This window comes from Ptiloglossa arizonensis, chromosome 6 (genome assembly GCF_051014685.1).
Source record: "Ptiloglossa arizonensis isolate GNS036 chromosome 6, iyPtiAriz1_principal, whole genome shotgun sequence".
Classification (NCBI taxonomy): domain Eukaryota; kingdom Metazoa; phylum Arthropoda; class Insecta; order Hymenoptera; family Colletidae; genus Ptiloglossa; species Ptiloglossa arizonensis.
The window spans coordinates 18429277-18450284 of record NC_135053.1 but is presented as its reverse complement, the minus strand read 5'-3'; the positions used below and the strand labels follow the sequence as shown (position 1 = coordinate 18450284).

Here is a 21008-nt window from a genome sequence, read left to right as displayed (position 1 = left end):
GAATTACATCAGTTGCTTGCTTCTCGTGTTATTTTAATTCCCAGAGAATCTCGTACCGTATGTTCATTGACGTTAAACAATGTTGGAGGTGAAAAGAAAGGAAGGAACTGTTGTTCCTATTGTCGAACCTCGTTCTCCGCCAGGAATGGAGCATCTGGGTGAATTGTGAAGGTCGCGAATGCTGCCCATGTTATTTTCAGTCAGGAAAGGAGTACCTATGTCGCTGCTGGACGCACTGCCAGGTGTCTGGGCCGCGGACAGTGTTTCCGAGATTCTTGGCACGGACGTTAAACTGGGTGTTGGAGGACCGCTTGGCGTCTGCGTGGTCGACGCCAGGGTCGGTGTATCCGGAAGACTGGGTGATGTCGTCGTGTCTCCGGTACAATCGGAAAGCAGTTGTGGATCTTCGGTCTCTCCGTCTGCTGGACTCACCACGAATCTCCCTGAGTTCGAGCGAAATTAATAGATGGTAGGAGGAAGGACGATATAGCGGTTGAGAATTTACCCAACCGAAGGATGGGTGGATTTTAACCGATGACACTGAACATCACCATCACCTTGCATTACTATTTTATGATTAAATTTTAATTATATACTAAACCTAAAAAATTCAAAGAATTGCAACACAGTCAGGTTTATACTGTGGATCCCCGTTCTCGCTTTATATAGTTTTCCAAAACTAACTTTTTTAAATACTAAACATAAGCTTTACATTATCTTTCCTTTGTTCAATATATCGGTTGGGTATCGGTGAGGAATGGATTTTTGTTCGTCACCGGAGATTGTCACTATGCAAGAAACAGGTTTCAAATATTGTATTAAAGAATATATTATACGTGACTTACCGATCACTGTGGCTGGTTGTTGCTCCGGCGATGGAGTCGAGGACAATCTTCTGACTGCCTCCCTTCTCAAAAATTCTACCTTGGCCATTTCAGTGGCCACCCAATGCGGAATGTCTGGAATCGCGCAAATTATAATAAACCGTATCGCCAACATGATGTGCTCCAACGCAACTATTAAGAGGATCGTTTGGGTAGCCGACATCTCTGGAAACATTCTCTGCACTTGACCGCTCAGTCCAATCAACGCGCAATTCACCAGAATGGCGACCAGCCCCATTGCTTCCATGGCGTTCTGGTAAATTAAATAATTTGCTATTATCTTCAGGTGAACAGACAACTTTTCTACAAATAAATATAATGAAGACTATTATTTCTAGTGATTCGATGGCGCTCTTAATAATAATAATTTTACATAAAAATACTTTTAATATTTTTTTAATTCAAAATTTTTAAATTGTTGTAAGACTTTTGAGCAATTATGTAAGTCGCGTGTGTCGATTAAATTTTGATTACTTACTTGCCAAGTCCCAATGTTAGATACCCTTCTGCCAAAAGGTCGCTGAAGGACAAAGCATAGCTTGAAGGCATCTCCACGTAGTTCAAGGAGATTTCCGAGTAGTGCAGCCATGGCAGCCAATGGGAATGCCGAGGAGAATAGGCAGACATATCCAAGTTGTGATAGCATTTCCAAATGCTCTGAAAACGCTCCGTTGTACTACAAAATAGAAAGATCAAATTACTTGAAATTGGTATTGCAGATCAGTTATTCAGAAAGTAGAACGATATAAATTATTCATTAAATCGTAATAAATATTTCTTGCAGTTTCGTTGCAAGTTTATTACTTTTGAAAATTAACACAGCCTTGCCTGAAAAGTCAATTTCAATTATATTTCTTTTGACGAAAAATCGAAATTACAGTGCTTCTTATTTTGCAAAATTTACATTTTTCCAAAATTTTGAAATCCCAAACAACTCTGATTCTTTCATCTGATAATAAAATTGCAATGAAATCCAATCGTATATTATATATGTTTAGGGGATATTCAGCGGAACATTTTCTATCATGTGTATCTAGCGTAGGTGGTGTAAGGGTCACTATGCTTGTCAAACGGAAAATAAAAAGCTAGCGCTTGACATGGAATCAGCGTGAGAAGCTATGAGTTGGATTCAACCCTTTCAGTTATTTTGTCGCGGCGCGCATTTTTTTCCTACCTTCGTAATAATTATTCATTTTCCACGATTTTATCTGATACTGTTCTTAATGTTAAGTAGATTGTACCGAAAAATATTATACGATTAATTGTGATGCAATTATAAAGTCATAACCTACTATGAAATGCATCATACAATGCGCGTTTTATGTCTAAATCGAAACAATTTATTAATATATGACGATCGTTAGATTGTTAAACTAAGCGGTACTACATTTAATCGAAAACTATACAGTGTCCACCGTGTGTTAAATATACATGAATCTATTATTAGTTAATTGAAAGGGTTAAGTGTTTAATGATACAATGAGCGGTGACATTACCTTTCTGGTCGATATCTGCGCATCGTCGACGGAATCGGTGGAAAACGGGAATAAAAATCATTAAAATTCTGCAAAAAGAACCGATCAGACAACATAGGACAACATCAATTAGCTGCTTCGTTCGCGTACTAATTGTTCTTCTCGACGTGCGTGTATAGCATAGGTTTAGGTTAGAGTAGATTCGTCAGGATCAAGGTTCTCAAACGAAAAAAACAAAGATATTCTACACATAAGCGAAGGATCAAGGAGATACATGAAAGGAAAGATAATTAATGATGTGACAATGTTCGAATCCATCAGCGTTGGCAATCGTGAAACAATTAAACGCGTTATTATTCCTCGACTAACGAAGTGGTGATTTTCAAATGTTAGTTCGAACCTTGTACAACCTTAGTAGAGTTTCAACGTCGTATCAAATTTGTTGTTCTGTTTTTTTTTCGACGAGTAACACAGTGATTGTCATGCATTGGTGATCGTCATGCAATATATTTTTAACACTGAATGATCGAGTAACGTTTACAGTGTCGAAAATGTTTCATCGAATCCTTATTCGTTGAATCGCCAACGCTGTCGGTTATGCGCGTGATTGCAAAGTGCATTGAAAACGAAAGAAATTAGCTAAATCTAGACCAAACCTTGAACGTAACGTCACTAATTTTAAGTAGAGAATTAGTGGGATGCCCTACTCTGTAGAGGGAACTTTCCAGTTCAGCCTGGCTGACATTTCTCGGCTGCTTGCTCTTCCCGCCATCAGACCGCTCGTTCTTATCGTCGGAGTCCTTATCTTCATTTTCTTCACCGGGCGGTGGCCTGGCTTCGCTCGGGCTTAGAGCGCCAAAAAGCTCGAAACTCAGGCGTGCCAAACGTAACTGTTCGATCAAATATGGTACTGCGGACTCTTTCAGATTACCGATCACTTGGCGAGCTATCAGCAGAGCTGCCAATTGCTGAAATGGTAAAGGTTAGATGTCAGTATTTTGGCTGAACTACCGTAGTGTGTCGGGTTGCACAAGTCTCCTCATTGTTTTCAACAGATGGCGTTTATTGACATACTGAATGCCGTGATCTTCCATTGAAATGTGCTACAGATAAAGAATTAACCACTTCAAGGATTTATCGATCTCGAGATAATCTTGACGCGTTTTATCATGGCGAAATTTAATTTATAAATATTTAATGTCAATATTAGTAGTTATTTCTATATTATAATATTTAATACAATTTAAAAACTAAACGTAGATGCGCCAGTATCCTCGAAGAGGTTAAGCGTAACGTGGTTGTTATTCAATGCGTCCCTTAAGAAAAAGCGTGATTATTGATTGTTTTCTAACGCCATTTGCGTATTCAAATTAATTCTAATGCAAGGGATTCGTTCGCTCGATGTACCTGTGCGAACAAGTTTAAGCGAATAACCATCTAGAGATGTTATATGGATACTTGTAAAATCAAAAAGTGCACGATACAGCGCAGTAGTAATTTTATTCAACGAAGCTTATTAATTATTTTCTGATCTTCGTTTGAAAAATTTCAAATAAAAAAAGTGTACATATCGTGTATCGAATAAAATAATATTGCTTGCGAGGTACAGCTAAAGACTAGTTCTTGATTTAACCTCGCTTGATATTGTTATGTAGACGACCGAGCAACTTTTTATTCGAAATTACTAATTATAGCACTAGCTACTAGAAAATAGAGACAGATAAGTAATTTTCAAGAATACAAAATGAACGAACAATAGAACTATAATATCAAATACTGGAATCTAATATCGATAAATTGTCTATAGAACGGGAAGAAACGGGAATAAAAGGATCCTTACCTCTTTGAGTCTCTCTTGATCTTGTAGGTAGAAGGCGATGTAAAATAGCGATAGGAAGGAGTTTACAAACTGAAACTGAAATACATAGTCCCTTCTGTATACTCTCTATCTGTGTGGTCGATCAACACACATACACACTACGCGTACGAGATGCATATATAAGCGAAAGACACGAAAAGTACCACGCGAAGAATCGACAAGCGCAAGCAGAAAGTATTCTTGAAAGAATAGAATTTTCGTGCAGCGACAGAGACAGCCAGAGCAGACACTTTCACATTATAATATGAAACGAAAAAGCGTAAGAGCTCTAATTTAATGTCCACCTCTAAATTTACAACCGAATTTAATTTTCATATATTTAATCTTTTATTCCCAGTAGCGTAACTAGAGGAGGGGTGGTAGGAGAGTATAAGTGTTCTTCCTACGAAAGAATAAAACATTCATTTTTTAATATTTACCGAACACAACAAATTTTACAAAACCTTTAGAGAAATAAACAAGAAAAAATTTCCCCTCTCCTCTTATTTGAAATTTCTGGTCGCGCCACTATCTATTTCGTTAAGGAGAAGTAAGAATAGATAGAATTGAGACAGTCTTTCGAACAAATACATGCATAATAACGTAACTGAAAATAATATCTCGACGTACTTATTGGCACAGTTTGACAAATTTTAAAAATTGCTTCGATTGAAATAGCAATGTCAAAATTGATGAGGTGAACGTTCGATGTTTCACAAGAGTAACGACAAACTCGTTTTGTGATTCGGTTAGAGGAGGACGTAAGAATGGTTAACATATTACGCATACGCGCGCGCACACGCACACATACACACAATCTATTCGTGGTAAATGGAGGATTCTTCTTATTACCAGTGCCACCTTGTAGATCAGATGATTCTCGTACTCGGTGTCTAGCCGATAGTTTTCTGCGTCCAACACACAAAAATCTCAAATACTATCTACTGTAACATGACCGCTCTCCAATGTGTAAAATAAAATAAACAAACGACAGAAAAGAGTAGAAGAAGTAATAGTAGTAGTAGTAGTAGTAGTAGTAGAGTAGTAGTAGAGTAGTAGTAGTAGTAATAGTAGTAGTAATAGTAGTAGTAATAGTAGTAGTAGTAGTAGTAGTAGAAGTGGTAGTAGTGGTAGTAGAAGTGGTAGAAGTGGTAGTAGTGGTAGTAGTAGTAGTAGTAGAGACAGATGAAAAGATATAGAATATTTCTTGTATGTATCCATATTGTCAAAGAGAACAGTACACAAAACATTCGCCTGTTAAGATCTCGTTCAATTACGTAATGTTAATCAGGGACATAGTTCTGAGTTACTCTCTAGAAGAAGCTAAGCCGTGAAAAGATTCGAGAAAGTATATGCTAGGCACTTGAAAACTAGACGTGCACAGTGTCTCGGTGATGTACAATAATGTCGATGCGAGGAAACTCGTAAATGTCATTCGCTCGTATCTCGAGTCGCAATTGGGACCATTATTGTCGAGAGACATAGTGGGGACAAAAAAAAAATATTCCGCTTCTATACGTACCCATATCGTTTAACCATACGGCGACCTTAAAGTAAGCCTCGTCCATTAAGGCTATCACCATGGCAAGCAAAATTTTTGGCATGTAGCTCAGCCAAAACCCGTATCCACCTGACTCAAGATAAGCGTCCCACCAATTCTGCAAACATATTTCGAACGTTATCTACCATATTTTCGACCGTAAATAGGTTCTTCGTGAATTCAAAACAAATGGGAGTCAGGTACATAGAACAAACGTAGTAATACGTGATCCTCGATATCGTGAGGAGCAGAAGAAATTTAAACGAGCCACGATCGTATTGGTAAACGATGAACGTAGTTCTATGCGATTTAACTATGACCAACGAGAAACGTAGTACTACGTGCTCAGGTCTTGTTACCGGTGCGGTACACAAGGTATGTAGTACGACGTGTTAAACAAAATGTGATGCCCGTTACTAGAAGATAGTATTACGTGTTAATGTTTTGCAAAACGTAGTACTACGTGATAATAATGAAAACGTAGTACTACGTGCTAAACAAAAATGTGCTGCCCGTTGTTAGAGGGGAAGCGCTGTGTGTTATTTAAAAAAACGTAGTAGTACGTCATAGTTAAAGAACGTAGTACTACGTGATAGAAAAAACGCAGCCGTTATACGTTAAAAAGATCGCAGTTCTACTACGTTTCAACGTGACATTTGCATCACGAAATATACGTATTAAAGTAATACGATTTTTCAATCGATCGAGTTTCACGCTCTGTGTGTGTGTGTGGGGGGGGGGGGGGGACGGGGGGGACGAAATTTGATATAAGTTCGACGGTATAATGATAAATCGATGGGGCACCGGCTGGCCTCCATTCAACTAGCTCCGATTGCCAAAAAAACTGGACGCCTTTTTGCGCGAGATTTGTCCAGGTGTCGCTCGTTCCCAACGACCGACGCAAAAACCTCTGTTTCAGGTCCAGAACCGAATCGTTCCAGAGTTTTTGTTCCCGAACTTCGCAAGTGCGATATCAGGCACGCTGCCAAACTCGGGATTCAGTGGGAACATTCTCTTCTTTCTCCTCCCTTTGAATATTCTATCGTTCTTAGTTATCGAAGTCGTAATGCCTGGATTCAAATTCATGGAATAAATTCCACGAGTAAATTCCGATAATATTACCCTTTCGAACGAACAATCTATTCTTTACGTTCGTTAAACGACGAGGTTAAACGAATCTATCGTTAACGTTGCGGAATATGTACACCTTACCTGTATCTGAAAACTCAGGATCATCACAATGAAAACGAAGAACAAGCACGCTGCGATAATGGGCACGCTGACGAAGTAACGAAACATATTTCTCTTCCACCTAGGATAAGTTGGCTCCAGTCTCCCTGTTACGGACGATATTTCCAAGGTGCCCTGTGCGAAAGAAAATCATCACACGTTTTCACAACAGTTTAAAGGATATTTACCAGAAATCCGATTCTACATTCACATGTCAAAACCATGGATCGAATTGGTTCGAAGTTGACATTGCAGGTACATTGATAAGTCTTATATATTTTGAATTTTTACTTTACCGACAGTACACGTGCTAAGGTAGGTAATTGTAGATTTGTAATTTCAAGCGGAAAAAAGAACGTTCTCCGGGAACAGACGGAGGTGACATCTACAAATTAACTCGTAACTTACCGTGAACAAGGGTCTAGGCTCGATAAGTAGGTCGTCTCTTTGATCCAAGGTACCCCACCTGTAGGCTAATTCGGCGCCTCTTCTTTTCCAGGTTTCCAGATAAGTGGTGGCCCAGATTACATTGAAGACGGAGAATAGAACGTACGCTACGTCTTCCACCGCTTGATTCCCACCGATGATGCCGATCTGAGGGTAAGTTGAAACGTTGTCAGTACGAAAAACAAAACACGAACTTTCATTCCAAGTATCGGGAGTTCACCGGTTGGACCGAAGAGTTTCTAACGAGCACCGCCAGATGGCGATCGTTATCTCGAATCTTATCTCACATCTCTTAATACGCAACCATTCGTACATACAGATGTCACAGTGCACTGAATTAATTTTTTTCTACCAAAAATATCAAAACTCTGGTGTAAAATTGTATGTTTCTAATATTTATAAAGTTACTTTACCTAGAACTTTACGGACGTTCCAAGACACAAAAATATTCCGATCTATTTGAAATATATTTTCTAATGCACGAGTCAGTATTGCAATAACAATTGTGTGCGTATAAAAAACGATTAATGGGCGTAAGAGAGTGAACGAAAAAAAAAAATAGTAACCTCTTTTTCGCTTTTATCGACCAAAGTATGATTTTACGAACACGAAAACAAGTAGTTAACCAACTCCGTTTGGACGCTAAACGTTCGATCAGTGCGTCACGTACGGTGAACGCCTATAGGCGTTCCACGAGTGTACTCCCTGAATACGATCGTAGGATTTCCGCACAGGTACGGCACCGAGTGGGCCACAAAAGGTTCGAAAGTGTCGTCTTACCCAATATATGGCACCCACTGCAGCCGGAACGATCAGAGCGGTGGTGTAATGTCCTAGCCACGCAAAGTACATGGTAATCTTTACCCCGAAGTATTTACAAATATCGTCCAACGGTTGCGGGCTGAAAAACGCGCGGACCCATGTCCGTTGCAGCTTCTCCAACGCAGGCAATTCGTGAAGAGGGAAGACCTGACCACCGATCGAAAATTAATTTCTCACCGTCGGTTTCGTTAATTTCCAGCTCGAAACTTCTCTAAGAGCTCGTATTTCCCCCGTACAAGGACTTCAATTACCAAAACACCGAAAGTCTGTTAAGCCGTGCTATGCAAGAGTCGTTAACTCCCCCCACTCCTTCGCGGTGTGAAACTTTCTAATTCCGACGAGCTACCAGAGAATTTGAACGAGAGAGACAGAGAGAGAAATTGGCGCGAAAATTGGCCGCCATATTTGTCACCAACCTGGGAAATGATCCCAGAAGAAATGCACTTTGGAATAATTGCTTGTTCCTCCACCATTTTGAGACCCGGCAGACTATGGAGATCCTGCGGCCCGGCTCTTAGGGTGTGCAGCAGGTGCAGGACCAACGACTGTCGTTCCTGGGTGGTGAAGAATTGAGCCTCGTCGTCGTGCCCCTCGAAGCAGCTCGCCTCGGAGCCCACGAACTCTTTCAGACCACCACCGAACTCTTGGCGGAGCCTCTTCGGCAAATGTACTTCTTCCGCGGCTGTTAACAATCTGTCGACGAGCAATTGTCTCGAGATTGTTTTCGAAGTCTCCGTGGGGCAGTGATTCTCAACGAGAGGTGGTCAATAAATTTTTCAAAATCCATCTAACGGATACGTATTTTCAAAAATTTAATTTTGATATTTCGTGTACTCTAAATATTACAATATATATACCATGGTACATATACATGGTATATATATATATATATATATACCATTTTCTATGTATATATATATATATATATATAAATATATAAATTTTAATTTTAAAGAAAACGACTCTACAAATTTTAATAAAAAGAAAAAAATTTACCCGACGGTAAAGCATCAGGACCAAGGGTGACCCGATAAATAAGGTAGAAGCTTTCTTTTCGATCGAATTGAAATTTGAGAAGAATTTTTTTTTTTTTTTTTTATTAAAATTCGTCGAGTCTTTTTCTTTAAAGTTAAAATCTCATCGAGTATCGAGATCGATCGGAGAAAATGGTCGAGAATCTCTGCCTTGTTTCTATGCGTTCTCTCGCAAGCGATCGGTAGTCCCCGCTTATAGTCGGTAGCGCCGATGCGCTTGAAAGCGGGGTAGGTGGCGGTTTTTCCACTCAGCGCGGAGAACTCGGTGAATAGCGACTCCGTTATTGTACTTACACGCTAAAAGGGGCTGTTAGGTAAAATCCGTAACAATCTGATGAGGCGTGGTGTCTCACGTGGACCACTAGGCCCGGGGTTCCAGCCCGTAGACGACCTAGGAGCCACATCAGAGTCTCGTCGCTCGTCCCGCTTGGGAACATCATCACGACGTCGCATTCCTGAACATACAACAAGCACGTTTGTCGTTATTTATCACCGATGAACCGTATTCAGATTTCCAGACTCCTACCAGTTACAATTTACCATGTGATCGATCGAAACGTCATAGTCGCTTACAAGATAAACGATGCGCTGGATGTCCTTAGAACACCGGTGTAGTGGACGATCCTTGATGAAAATTACCGAGAAGGAAGGATGGATGTCGAGGCCACCTCGAAAGGAGGATACATGGAGAGGTCTAGAGTCTACACACGTTTGTTCATAAAATATTGACCGAGTATCTTGACAAATTAATCCATCATAATTTAAAGAAAGAAACGACGTCGGGAAGGTGGATATCCGAGCGAAGATCAAACGAGAGGAAGATACGGAGTGGTCTAAAGTCTACACGCATGTTTGTCCAACAAATATAAAAGCTAGAATCTTGATAAATTGGAAAAGTAGATATCCAGGTGAAGATCAAATTAATAGTTTCACCATTAATTGCCCGTATTGGTTTAAGTTCTTCGTATTTTTCTTTATGTTTCTCAATGAACAGATCGCTCGTAAAACATGGCGTGCTCGTGAATTTTTAACGCGTTACTTTAGACTCGTTGCCCGATAAGACGAAGTTATTTTTTCGCGTAACCGCAGCTGGTCATCGGAACCGACGAATTCTGGCACAAGAAGGTAACGTCGTTCGACCTGGCCCTCTTCCAAAGAGCAGTAGATGCTTGGTATTGCCAATTTACGTGCAACGATATCCTAACGGTATGCCTGACCTAATGGCGACCAATGAAATTCACCGAAACCATTTCCAGGAACCAGGATGGAGGAAATGCTTCTACGCTCGATTGTTGTAAAAAAACGGTGACCCGGTATTCAACGTGCACTGAAATTTCATTTAGGTATCGGTGAATATAAAAATAATAATAATATCAGGTTGTTCGGAAAGTCATTTCGTTTTTTTTTTTGGTGAAAATGAAACACGATTTTTTTAGAGTGTGTAAACATTTTATTAAATTATATATTCTCCATTTTGGAAAACGAAATGACTTTACGAACAACCCAATAGTATCTCTGATTCATTTTCCACCGTAATAACCGTGTGGTGGTACCTCCCACACTCGCCGCTGGAGGGCAACTCGATCGCTGACCCTTTCTCGCAAGTTCCCATAGCAGCTCCGATTGGTATATATACGATTCTCTACCGATCTCATAATGTCGCGGCGTACTATAGTAGGTTGTTCAATAAGATTTGTCGTTCTATAAAACTTATTGAACAGTATAGTACTAGGTTGTTCAGTAAGATTTGTCGTTCGATAAAACTTATCGAATAGTACTTCCTAGGTTGTTCAATAAGTTTTCTAGTTCGATAAAACTATATTATACTATATTAGTACTGTTCAGTAAGTGTTCCATCGAACGACAAAACTTATTGAACAACCTAGTATAAGACGGGACCTGTTAGAATTCCTAACTGAGAATCGTCTAGCAGGTCCGAGATGAAAAATAACTCTCCTAATTTCCTCTTTCTGTTCCTTTTCCAATTTTTACGCACTTTTCCACCATCACACCCTCTAGAACCCACCACAAACGAGAAATGTGGTAAACGTGTATCCGTATTTGTACGAATCGACTCTCCCGTGTTGATGAGAGTACTCTTAAGAGGAAATTGAATGAAGTGTCATCGTTAAAATTTAATACAAACGAATCCGAGAGATTCTGTTTTCGAGCTACCACGAGCGAAACGTCTCGTCGACTCGACTGGTTTTCGAAATGCTAACGAAGACAAAGAAAGGTCTCATCGATGGATGAAAAAAGAAAAAAAATTTTCCTCGACAAAGGGGAAAAGCAGCACTCGTTCGGTAACGAGGAAGAGGACCGAAACTCTCTCTACTCTCAACCGGGATAAAAGTTGACGGTTTCGAAAGGTCACGTTATAATTAAATTATTGACCGGTCTGTTGAAGCAAACGTCAGTAAGGCGGACATGGAAACAAAGAGGAGATGGACCTTGTATTAATGCCAAATGATCCCGTTTGCGTGGATCCGTTATCGCGGCACCTGTTGCACCCGTTTAGTTTTGAATTTAATGTCGTAATCGAGGTGAACGCCGAAGCGTTTGAAATTTATTTAACACTGTTCGCGCGTACGTGCCGTGGTGGGATTTCCACGAATTGAAAAAGTATAAGGGAGCGAAGCGGTGGTTGCTAAACGCGTGTAACGATATACAAAACGATGACTGGAATTAAAAAAATATAGACTGATTAAATATTTAATACTAAGCATCGTGTAACACGTACGGAGTTATTTGAATTTTTTCACGGTGAGTCGAAAGATATCAGGATATTAAAAAGGTGGAATATTTCTTAATTAACTATGCCTCGAAGAGTTAACGGGTGACTGGAAAGAGGAACGTAGTTCTACGTGGTAATGAAAATCATAGTGGTATACTTTATCGAGGTACTTGCTGTTACGCGACAACAACCAACGTATTGTTATTCATTATTAAAGACGTAGTACTACGTGTTCGAGGAAAACGTGGTAGAACGTAGAAATGCGTGGTAGTAAAAGACGTAGTACTACGTGTTCGAGAACAATAATCGCAATAAGACGTAGTACTACGTGTTTGATAAAAACGTGGTAGAACGTAGAAATGCGTGGTAGTAAAAGACGTAGTATTACGTGTTCGAGAACAAAAATCGCGATGAGACGTAGTGCTACGTGTTCGAGAATAAAAATCACGATAAGACGTAGTGCTACGTGTTCGTGAAAAATGTGGTAGAACTTAGAAATGTGCGGTAGTACAAGTAAAAATGCTACACTATAGTAAAGAAACGTTGCACTACGTGTTAGAAAAAGACGTACTACTACGTGCTGGAAGAGAACGTAGCACTAAATGTTAGAAAAAGACACAGTACTATGTGTTACCAGAGAACGTAGTACTACGTGTTAAAAAAGAACGTAGTACTACGTGTTAAAAAGAACGTAGTACTACGTGTTAAAAAGGAACGTATTACTACGTGTTAAAAAACGTAGTACTACGTGTTAAAAAGAACGTAGTACTGCGTGTTAAAAAGAACGTAGTACTACGTGTCGACGGGAAAACGTAGTACTACGTGTTGGCAGGAAACACACCGACCAGCGTTCGATAAACAATCGACCACCGCGCGCTCTCAAAAATGTAGAACCCGTTGAAAGTTATACTACATTACCATGTGTTAGAAAGAACGTAGTACTACGCGACAGTGAAAGAAATCAGTGAACGTAAACGCAATCCCATTGCCGAGCATCGCGTACGTGCTCGCTCGAGGGAATGGAAATTCCCAGAAATCGTTTGAAAATGTTCGCTTCGAGTACTCGATAATCGACATACTTTTCACGAAAAGGATCTTTCGAGATACAGCGATAATTCCCCCGTGGTCGGTAATTCGCGAACATCTTCGCACGAAATCGTAAATCTTCCATCGAGAGGAACGGAAAGAAACGTTGTACGTTTGCATCGTACTCGGGGGATCGATAGCTCGGCTCGAAACTCGAGCCTCCTGTCGCGGTACACGTTCGTACGGTTATCAAGCAACAAGTAATAACCGTTCGTGTCGCTCTCGCGACACGTCGCGTTAAAATATACATGCATCGCGGGCTTAACGATATCGCGGCGCTCGATCTCGGTTGTTCGCGTAACGGAAGTGCACTCGATGCATTCATTGTGCACGGTTACGTTCTTTGTGGCGTCGACAACGTCGTCAGACGTTGGGCGGAGTCGTTGCGCGCCTAAAAATATAGCCACGAATTGGATCGAAGCGATCACGCGCGTTCGATGTGTATTATCGTTATCTCGACCCGTTTTCCGGCTTCCACGGGTTTCAAGCCCGTGAACGGATCGGGGAAGCCAATCATTGTACGTGCCTCGCGCGATGCATAATTTATGCCAGCGACGTAAAATCGATACCAAGTGGGTACTTAATAATAGAAACAAATCGGTCAGTCCCGTTTGGAAAAGCTTCCGGCAAGCCACGCCTGACAGGGTCCAATAAGAGCATTTCCGTGATCGCATTTTCTCGAGAGAGGGGGGGGGGGCAGGATATAGATACGATTGGGTTCGTAGGTCCGCCATTGTTTTTGTTGGAAACGGTCGAAATTTTAATTCCACGTTCTCGAACGACAATTCGGGCAACAAGTAATTTTTGCTTCCGTACAGAGGAGGGCAATACGTCGCGTTAATAATAAATTCGGGGGATATCGAGCGTCGAATAAAAAATTAGGAAAAAGTAGAGAGGTTATGTTCCACGCTCCGGGGTTTTCAAGAATGGAAACGTTTGTTCCCTCACGCTTCTGAATAGTAGTTTTAATTCTAATAATAGAATTAAAATATTAACAAGTAATCCTTCAAAGGATTGATGAATCATTTTTTGCCCGAATGGTTTATTATTTTCTCGAATACTTTATCATAGTTGGGACTGTTTCTCCACGACTGTATATGTGCAAGTGTTCTCTATCGAGTTTAATTGTAATAATTCTTAAAATTTTAGACAAGAAAAGAACCCTTCGGTGTAATTAGCCTCGAACCTCGATAGATGTTCATCCGCGACTTGTTTTCGCTCCCTTTAACTGCACGGTCCTGATCGAGGTTGCTTCGATGATTTGGGAGGGAATTAATCGAGCGATGCGTGTATTCACTGGAAATGACAACCTGTCTTCCATTTTCGCGTTTCTTCGACGCGTCTTGCTCGCTTTACATGGCCCGTATTGATCCGCCGGTATAAATTTTGCATTCGTTTCGCGTAACAACTCGCGATACCCTTCACTACGCGTGGTATTCAAGTTTAATGTACCTTGAAACACGCAATAGTATTATATTCGTAAATTTATATTTCTTCATTCGAATTATTTTTTACCGTCTTTCCTCCCTTCAATTTTATTTTATTTGATCGTATGTATTGTATTTTATTTTCTTTTATTGTATTATATTTTCTTTTATTTATTGTATTTTATTTTCTTTTATTTTATTAAATTTTATTGTATTATATTTTATTTTATTTTATTTTATTTTATTTTATTTTATTTTATTTTATTTTATTTTATTTTATTTTATTTTATTTTATTTTATTTAGTTACTTGTATTGTTATATGTCCCCGTGTATCTTTGTTTGCATCGTTTCGTATCGGCTGTATTTTTTCATTTTCGGGCTTTTACAATCTCATTCTTACAGTTTCATGTCTCAGCATTACTGTATATTTCTCCAATACGATATTTCACAGAGTCCACCAGTCCGCCATATTTTCATATTTCCGCGACTTTGTCCTTTATGTTCTCCTCTTCCGATATTGAACATTATTGCGATGACGTTAGAATATTTTCATATTCCCTCCACCGTTGAATGCATCGGACTGTACAATATCGTGGGATGATCCTTACGTGGCACTTTGTACGCGAGACTGCCTTTACAATGTGAGAAAAGTTGCGAGAGAAACAAATAGTATAATTAACGTGGAAGCTGTAGATGTTACAATATACTTGTCGAAACTTCAACGAGTGAGGAAGGTTGAGATCGACACGTGATCCTATTGGAACGCCTATTGTAGTCTGAGACTATTTTGTACAAGAATTTCCAATACAATTGTCCGACAAGATTTCTGTCTTCCAATAACCAGTGAGTGATACTTGTAGAGCTACACTCAGCAAATGAGAATCCGAAAGCCGAATTACTGAATCACCCCGCGTTGTCGAAAAACACGAGCTTTTGTAAAAACCCAGAATTTTCGACAATAATGAGATATTTACATGAAAAGTAAACACCTTAGAAAGTTCTAACCGATCCTCAAGAATACAAGAGAGTTTCTCGAACATAGCGGTATACAATTTATTAATCGTCTTTGGTTCTTAATAATTATAAATTAACAACAAAGATTAAACAAGCGCCGATACGGTCTTTCTGCATTATATTTGTATTTTCGTAAAAAATTCTTCACCTAGGACGAATTACTCGGAGTGAATTTATTTCGTATAAGTTTTCTACATTCTTACACGTTAGAAATCTTTTCAATATTGTAATAAAATATTCTAAGTTCGCAGCCAATTAGCTCGGTATAACCCGCGACGAAGAGATATTGTTCGTCGCGAGCAATACCGATTACCAGGTCTCACCACGTGGAGGTTGCTGCGAGCGGAGACCCGGAGAGAGATAGATGGAATCAAAGTTCCATCGATCTCCCTCGACGCGCAATACAAACGAAGTTACTAAACTAAGGAGATGGAAGAAATCAAAGTTCCTTCGATCTCCTCGTTCAGTTCTGCCGAGCGATTACATTAAGTAAGAAATGAGGCAAAATTCGGAAAGACGCGACGCGAACCGTGCAGTTGGTCCTACTAGGTCTATCCCGTTTCCCCTCCGTGGGTCCGATTCCAGAGAAAACGAACGACGCCATCCACTCCCCTAGAGGAGTGCCCCGTTTCTCCATCTTTACGACGAGAGGGTCTTATTTTGGAGGCTTTCGCAGGGACCAGCAAAAATGCCTGCTCCTGTGCTCGCAACATGCCCTCTCTGGAAGCGAACGCACCGGAAGGGACGGCGATAGACCGTTCGGACCAGCTACACGGCCGGTCACTTGCTTATGCAACAAGCAGTGGTGACCGGGTTGAGGAACGAAGAAGCGAGCAAAATTAAGCTAAAGATTGGATAATTGCTAGGCAGATCACAGATATTTGTACACGGTGGCCTTAAAACTAACTTATTCTAACCTCAACTAAAAAGAGAGTCCTCCTTCTTCGTTCTTCTATGTTTCTATCTAAGAGAAACCTAAAGTCAAGGTATGATAGAAAATAGAAAAGAAGTTGGTTAGCGATTAAATACAGTCGTGCAGTAACAAAGAAAATAAACATTGAAAAACAAGTACAAATTAAAATCAGAGAACAAATTAAATAAATTAAACAAAGAAAAAAAATGAGAGTGGTCGCCAGTACTGACCCCCGCCTATCGGCGGTCAGTACCGGTTACCAGGAGGGCCCCCTCCCCTTCGCAGGTACCTAAAATGAAGAGATCCGTCCACCTCGAAGGCTCCCCGTGGAATGAAATTCCGTCAAAGGGGGGGCTCCTTATATACCCACAACAAGGTCACTTGCCGTTACTTCGATTGTCTTTGTTCGATCTAACCGAATATTTCAAGAAATTGATGGCTTTTAAGCCATTATTTATATTAGGACATTGTTAATAATTGTTTAAACTATGGTCCTATAACAGTTGTTAATAATTGTGATAAATAAACATCAAGATTTGCAAAATTCGTAGAGGCGAACGGTTTCGGTGAATGTTTGTTCCATTACGCGATTGTTACTAACATTTACGGATGTTCCCAATATTAATCGAAAAATAGGCATCTTACTTATGCATTGTAAATGATTAAATAATTTATAGAAATTGATTTTAATCGAGATTCGAAGTAAGAATGTGTTTCGTAAAGTTGTAATGCATGGAAATTAATAATTGTCTGTTTGGTACATTAATTTAACATTTGTTTAATTCTTATAATTTGTACAATACGCGTAGAAGTTGTATTTTTTACTGAGAAGCTCCGAAATTCAATTAATCGCTTTTTTAGATAGAAAAATCATCGTGATGAACACTTGTGAATCGATAATCGATATGTGTAGCCTTGACAAAGTCGGTTGGACCTCAATAACAAATGCAATCGCGAAACAAAAATATTTCGACAAAGTGATATTGTAAGCGATTATTTATACTAGGACATTGTTAATAATTGTCTAAACTATGGTCCTACGATGGTTGTTAATAATTATGATAAATAAACATCAAGAATTTGCAAAATGGGCAAAGACGAACGGTTTCGGTGAATGTTTGTTTATCAACGCGATTGTTATTAACATTTACGCATATTCCGACTATTAATCTTACAATACGCATCTTATTTATGCATTATAAATGATTGATTTGCGTATAGAAATAGGTTCGGATCGACTCTCGAAGTAAAATATGGTTTCTGACGTATTATTTATATAAATTGTATAAGTAGACTTTTAAACCATAGAAAGTAACAATTGTTTATTATAGACATTAATTTAACATCTGTTTCATACTGATTTTATTGCTTTCCATGTTCTTAAACTCTACTTATTTAAACAATACGTGAAATACCACCTACTGCTTCGAATCTCGAACAAAATTAATTTTTGTAGATTGTTTAATCGCTCGTAATGCATAAAAAGGATGCATATTTTAAGATTCATGTTCGGAAATGTTAATAACAATCGCGTTTAGGAACACACATTCACTGAAACCGTACGCCTCTTCGAATTACGCAATATCTTCATGTTTGTTTATCATAATTATTAACAACTGTTATAGGACCATAGTTTAAACAATTATTAACAATGTCCAGTATAAATAATGGCTTGAAGTATCATTTTGTCGAAGTATTTTTGGTTCGCGATTGAATTTGTTATTGAGGTCCAACCGACTTTGTCAAGGCTACATATATCGATTATCGATTCACAAGTGTTTATCACGATGATTTTTCTATCTAAAAATGCGATTAATTGAATTTCGTCGCTTTTCAGTAAAAAATACAACTTCTACGCGTATTGTGTAAATTATAAGAATTAAACAATTGTTAAATTAATGTACCAAATAGGCTATTATTAATTTCCATGCATTAAACTTTACGAAACACATTCTTATTTCAAATCTCGATTAAAATCAATTTCTATAAATTATTTAATCATTTATAATGCATAAGTAAGATGCCTATTTTTCGATTGATATTGGAAACATCCGTAAATGTTAGTAACAATCGCGGAAAGGAATAAACATTCACCGAAACCGTTCGCCTTCGCAGATTTCGCAATATCTTGACGTTTATTTATCATAATTATTAACAACCATCGTAGGACCATAGTTTAAACAATTATTAATAATGTCCAGTATAAATAATGGCTTGAAGTATCGTTTTGTTGAAGTATTCTTTGTTCGCGATTGAATTTTTCGTTAAATTCGAAACGTCATTGTCAAGGCCACACGTATCGATCATCGATTAACAAGTGTTCATCACGATGATTTTTCTATCTAAAAATGCGATTAATTGAATTTCGTCGCTTTTCAGTAAAAAATACAACTTCTACGCGTATTGTGTAAATTATAAGAATTAAACAATTGTTAAATTAATGTACCAAATAGACTATTATTAATTTCCATGCATTAAACTTTACGAAACACATTCTTATTTCAAATCTCGATTAAAATCAATTTCTATAAATTATTTAATCATTTATAATGCATAAGTAAGATGCCTATTTTTCGATTGATATTGGGAACATCCGTAAATGTTAGTAACAATCGCGGAAAGGAATAAACATTCACCGAAACCGTTCGCCTTCGCAGATTTCGCAATATTTTGACGTTTATTTATCATAATTATTAACAACCATCGTAGGACCATAATTTAAACAATTATTAATAATGTCCAGTATAAATAATGGCTTGAAGTATCGTTTTGTTGAAGTATTCTTTGTTCGCGATTGAATTTTTCGTTAAATTCGAAACGTCATTGTCAAGGCCACACGTATCGATTATCGATTAACAAGTGTTCATCACGATGATTTTTCTATCTAAAAAAGCGATTAATTGAATTCCGGCGCTTCTCAGTAAAATACACAACTTCTACGCGTATTGTGTAAATTATAAGAATTAAACAAATGTTAAATTAATGTACCAAATAGACAATTATTAATTTCCATGCACTAAAACTTTACGAAACACATTCTTACTTCGAATCTCGATTAAAATCAATTTCTATAAATTATTTCATCATTTATAATGCATAAGTAAGATGCCTATTTTTCGATTAATATTGGGAACATCCGTAAATGTTAGTAACAATCGCGGAATGGAAGAAACATTCACCGAAACCGTTCGTCTCTACGAATTTTGCAAAATCTTGATGTTTATTTATCACAATTATTAACAACTGTTATAGGACCATAGTTTAAACAATTATTAACAATGTCCTAATATAAATAATGGCTTAAAAGCCATCAATTTCTTGAAATATTCGGTTAGATCGAACAAAGACAATTCAAGTAACGGTAAATGACCTTGTTGTGGGTATATAAGGAGCCCCCCCTTTGACGGAATTTCATTCCACGGGGAGCCTTCGAGGTGGACGGATCTCTTCATTTTAGGTACCTGGAAGGAGGAGGGCCCCCTCTTGGTAACCGGTACTGACCGCCGATAGGGGGGGTCAGTACTGGCGACCACTCTCATTTTTTTTCTTTGTTTAATTTATTTTATTTGTTCTCCGATTTTAATTTCTACTTGTTTCTCCATGTTTATTTTCTTTGTTACTGCACGACTGTATTTAATCGTAATCAATTTCATTTCTATTTTCTATCATAGCTTGACTTTAGGTTTCTCTTAGGTAGGTACATAGAAGAATGAAGAAGGAGGAGGACTCTCTCTTTAGTTGAGGTTATAATAAGTTAGTTTTAAGGCCACCGTGTACAAATATCTGTGATCTGCCGAGCAATTATCCAATCTTTAGCTTAATTTTGCTCGCCTTCTCGTTCCTCAGCCCGGTCACCACTGCTTGTTGCATAAGCAAGTGACCGGCCGTGTAGCTGGTCCGAACGGTCTATCGCCGTCTCTCCCGGTGAGTTCGCTTAGAGAGAGAAACTGCTGCGAACACAGGGGCAGGTATTTTTGCCTGTCCCTGCGGAAGCCCTTGATCCAGAATAAGACCCTCTCTTCGTCATCCTCCGTGAGTCAGGTCCACGCTTGCGTGGCTCCTGACTGCGGAGTTGGGAGAAACGGGGCACTCCTCTAGAGGAGTGGACGGCGTCGCGCATTTCCTTGACAATCGGGCCCACTGAGGGGAAACAGGATAGACCTAGTAGGACCAACTGCACGGTTCGCGTCGCGTCTTTCCCAATTTTGCCTCATTTCTTACTTAATGTAATCGCTCGGCAGAACTGAACGAGGAGATCGAAGAAACTTTGATTCCTTCCATCTCCTTAGTTTAGTAACTTCGTTTGTATTGCGCGTCGAGGGAGATCGATGGAACTTTGATTCCATCTATCTCTCTCCGGGTCTCCGCTCGCAGCAACCTCCACGTGGTGAGACCTGGTAATCGATATTGCTCGCGACGATCAGTATCTCTTCGTCGCGGGTAATACCGAGCTAATTGGCTGCGAACTTAGAATATTTTATTACGATATTGAAAAGATTTCTAACGTGTAAGAATGTAGAAAACTTATACGAAATAAATTCAC

General features: G+C 39.0%; 1 protein-coding gene across 6 annotated transcripts in view; it reads right to left on the bottom strand.

Moving 5' to 3' along the window:
- Positions 1-21008, bottom strand: part of Wwk (anoctamin 8 white walker) — a 40071-nt gene that overhangs the window by 3145 nt on the left and 15918 nt on the right. The window contains exons 3-15 of one of the 6 annotated variants that reach the window (XM_076313475.1): positions 9585-9745; positions 8673-8949; positions 8215-8403; positions 7396-7581; positions 6970-7122; positions 5740-5875; positions 5070-5125; positions 4200-4274; positions 3016-3327; positions 2381-2395; positions 1363-1560; positions 846-1137; positions 129-443 (exon numbers count right to left, since the gene is read on the bottom strand). In XM_076313475.1, the coding sequence (XP_076169590.1) occupies positions 129-443; positions 846-1137; positions 1363-1560; positions 2381-2395; positions 3016-3327; positions 4200-4274; positions 5070-5125; positions 5740-5875; positions 6970-7122; positions 7396-7581; positions 8215-8403; positions 8673-8949; positions 9585-9745 (2365 nt within the window). The remainder of the gene's footprint in view (positions 1-128; positions 444-845; positions 1138-1362; positions 1561-2380; positions 2396-3015; positions 3328-4199; positions 4275-5069; positions 5126-5739; positions 5876-6969; positions 7123-7395; positions 7582-8214; positions 8404-8672; positions 8950-9584; positions 9746-21008) is intronic. The other 5 variants (XM_076313481.1, XM_076313478.1, XM_076313479.1 and 2 more) reach the window with 5 other exon arrangements.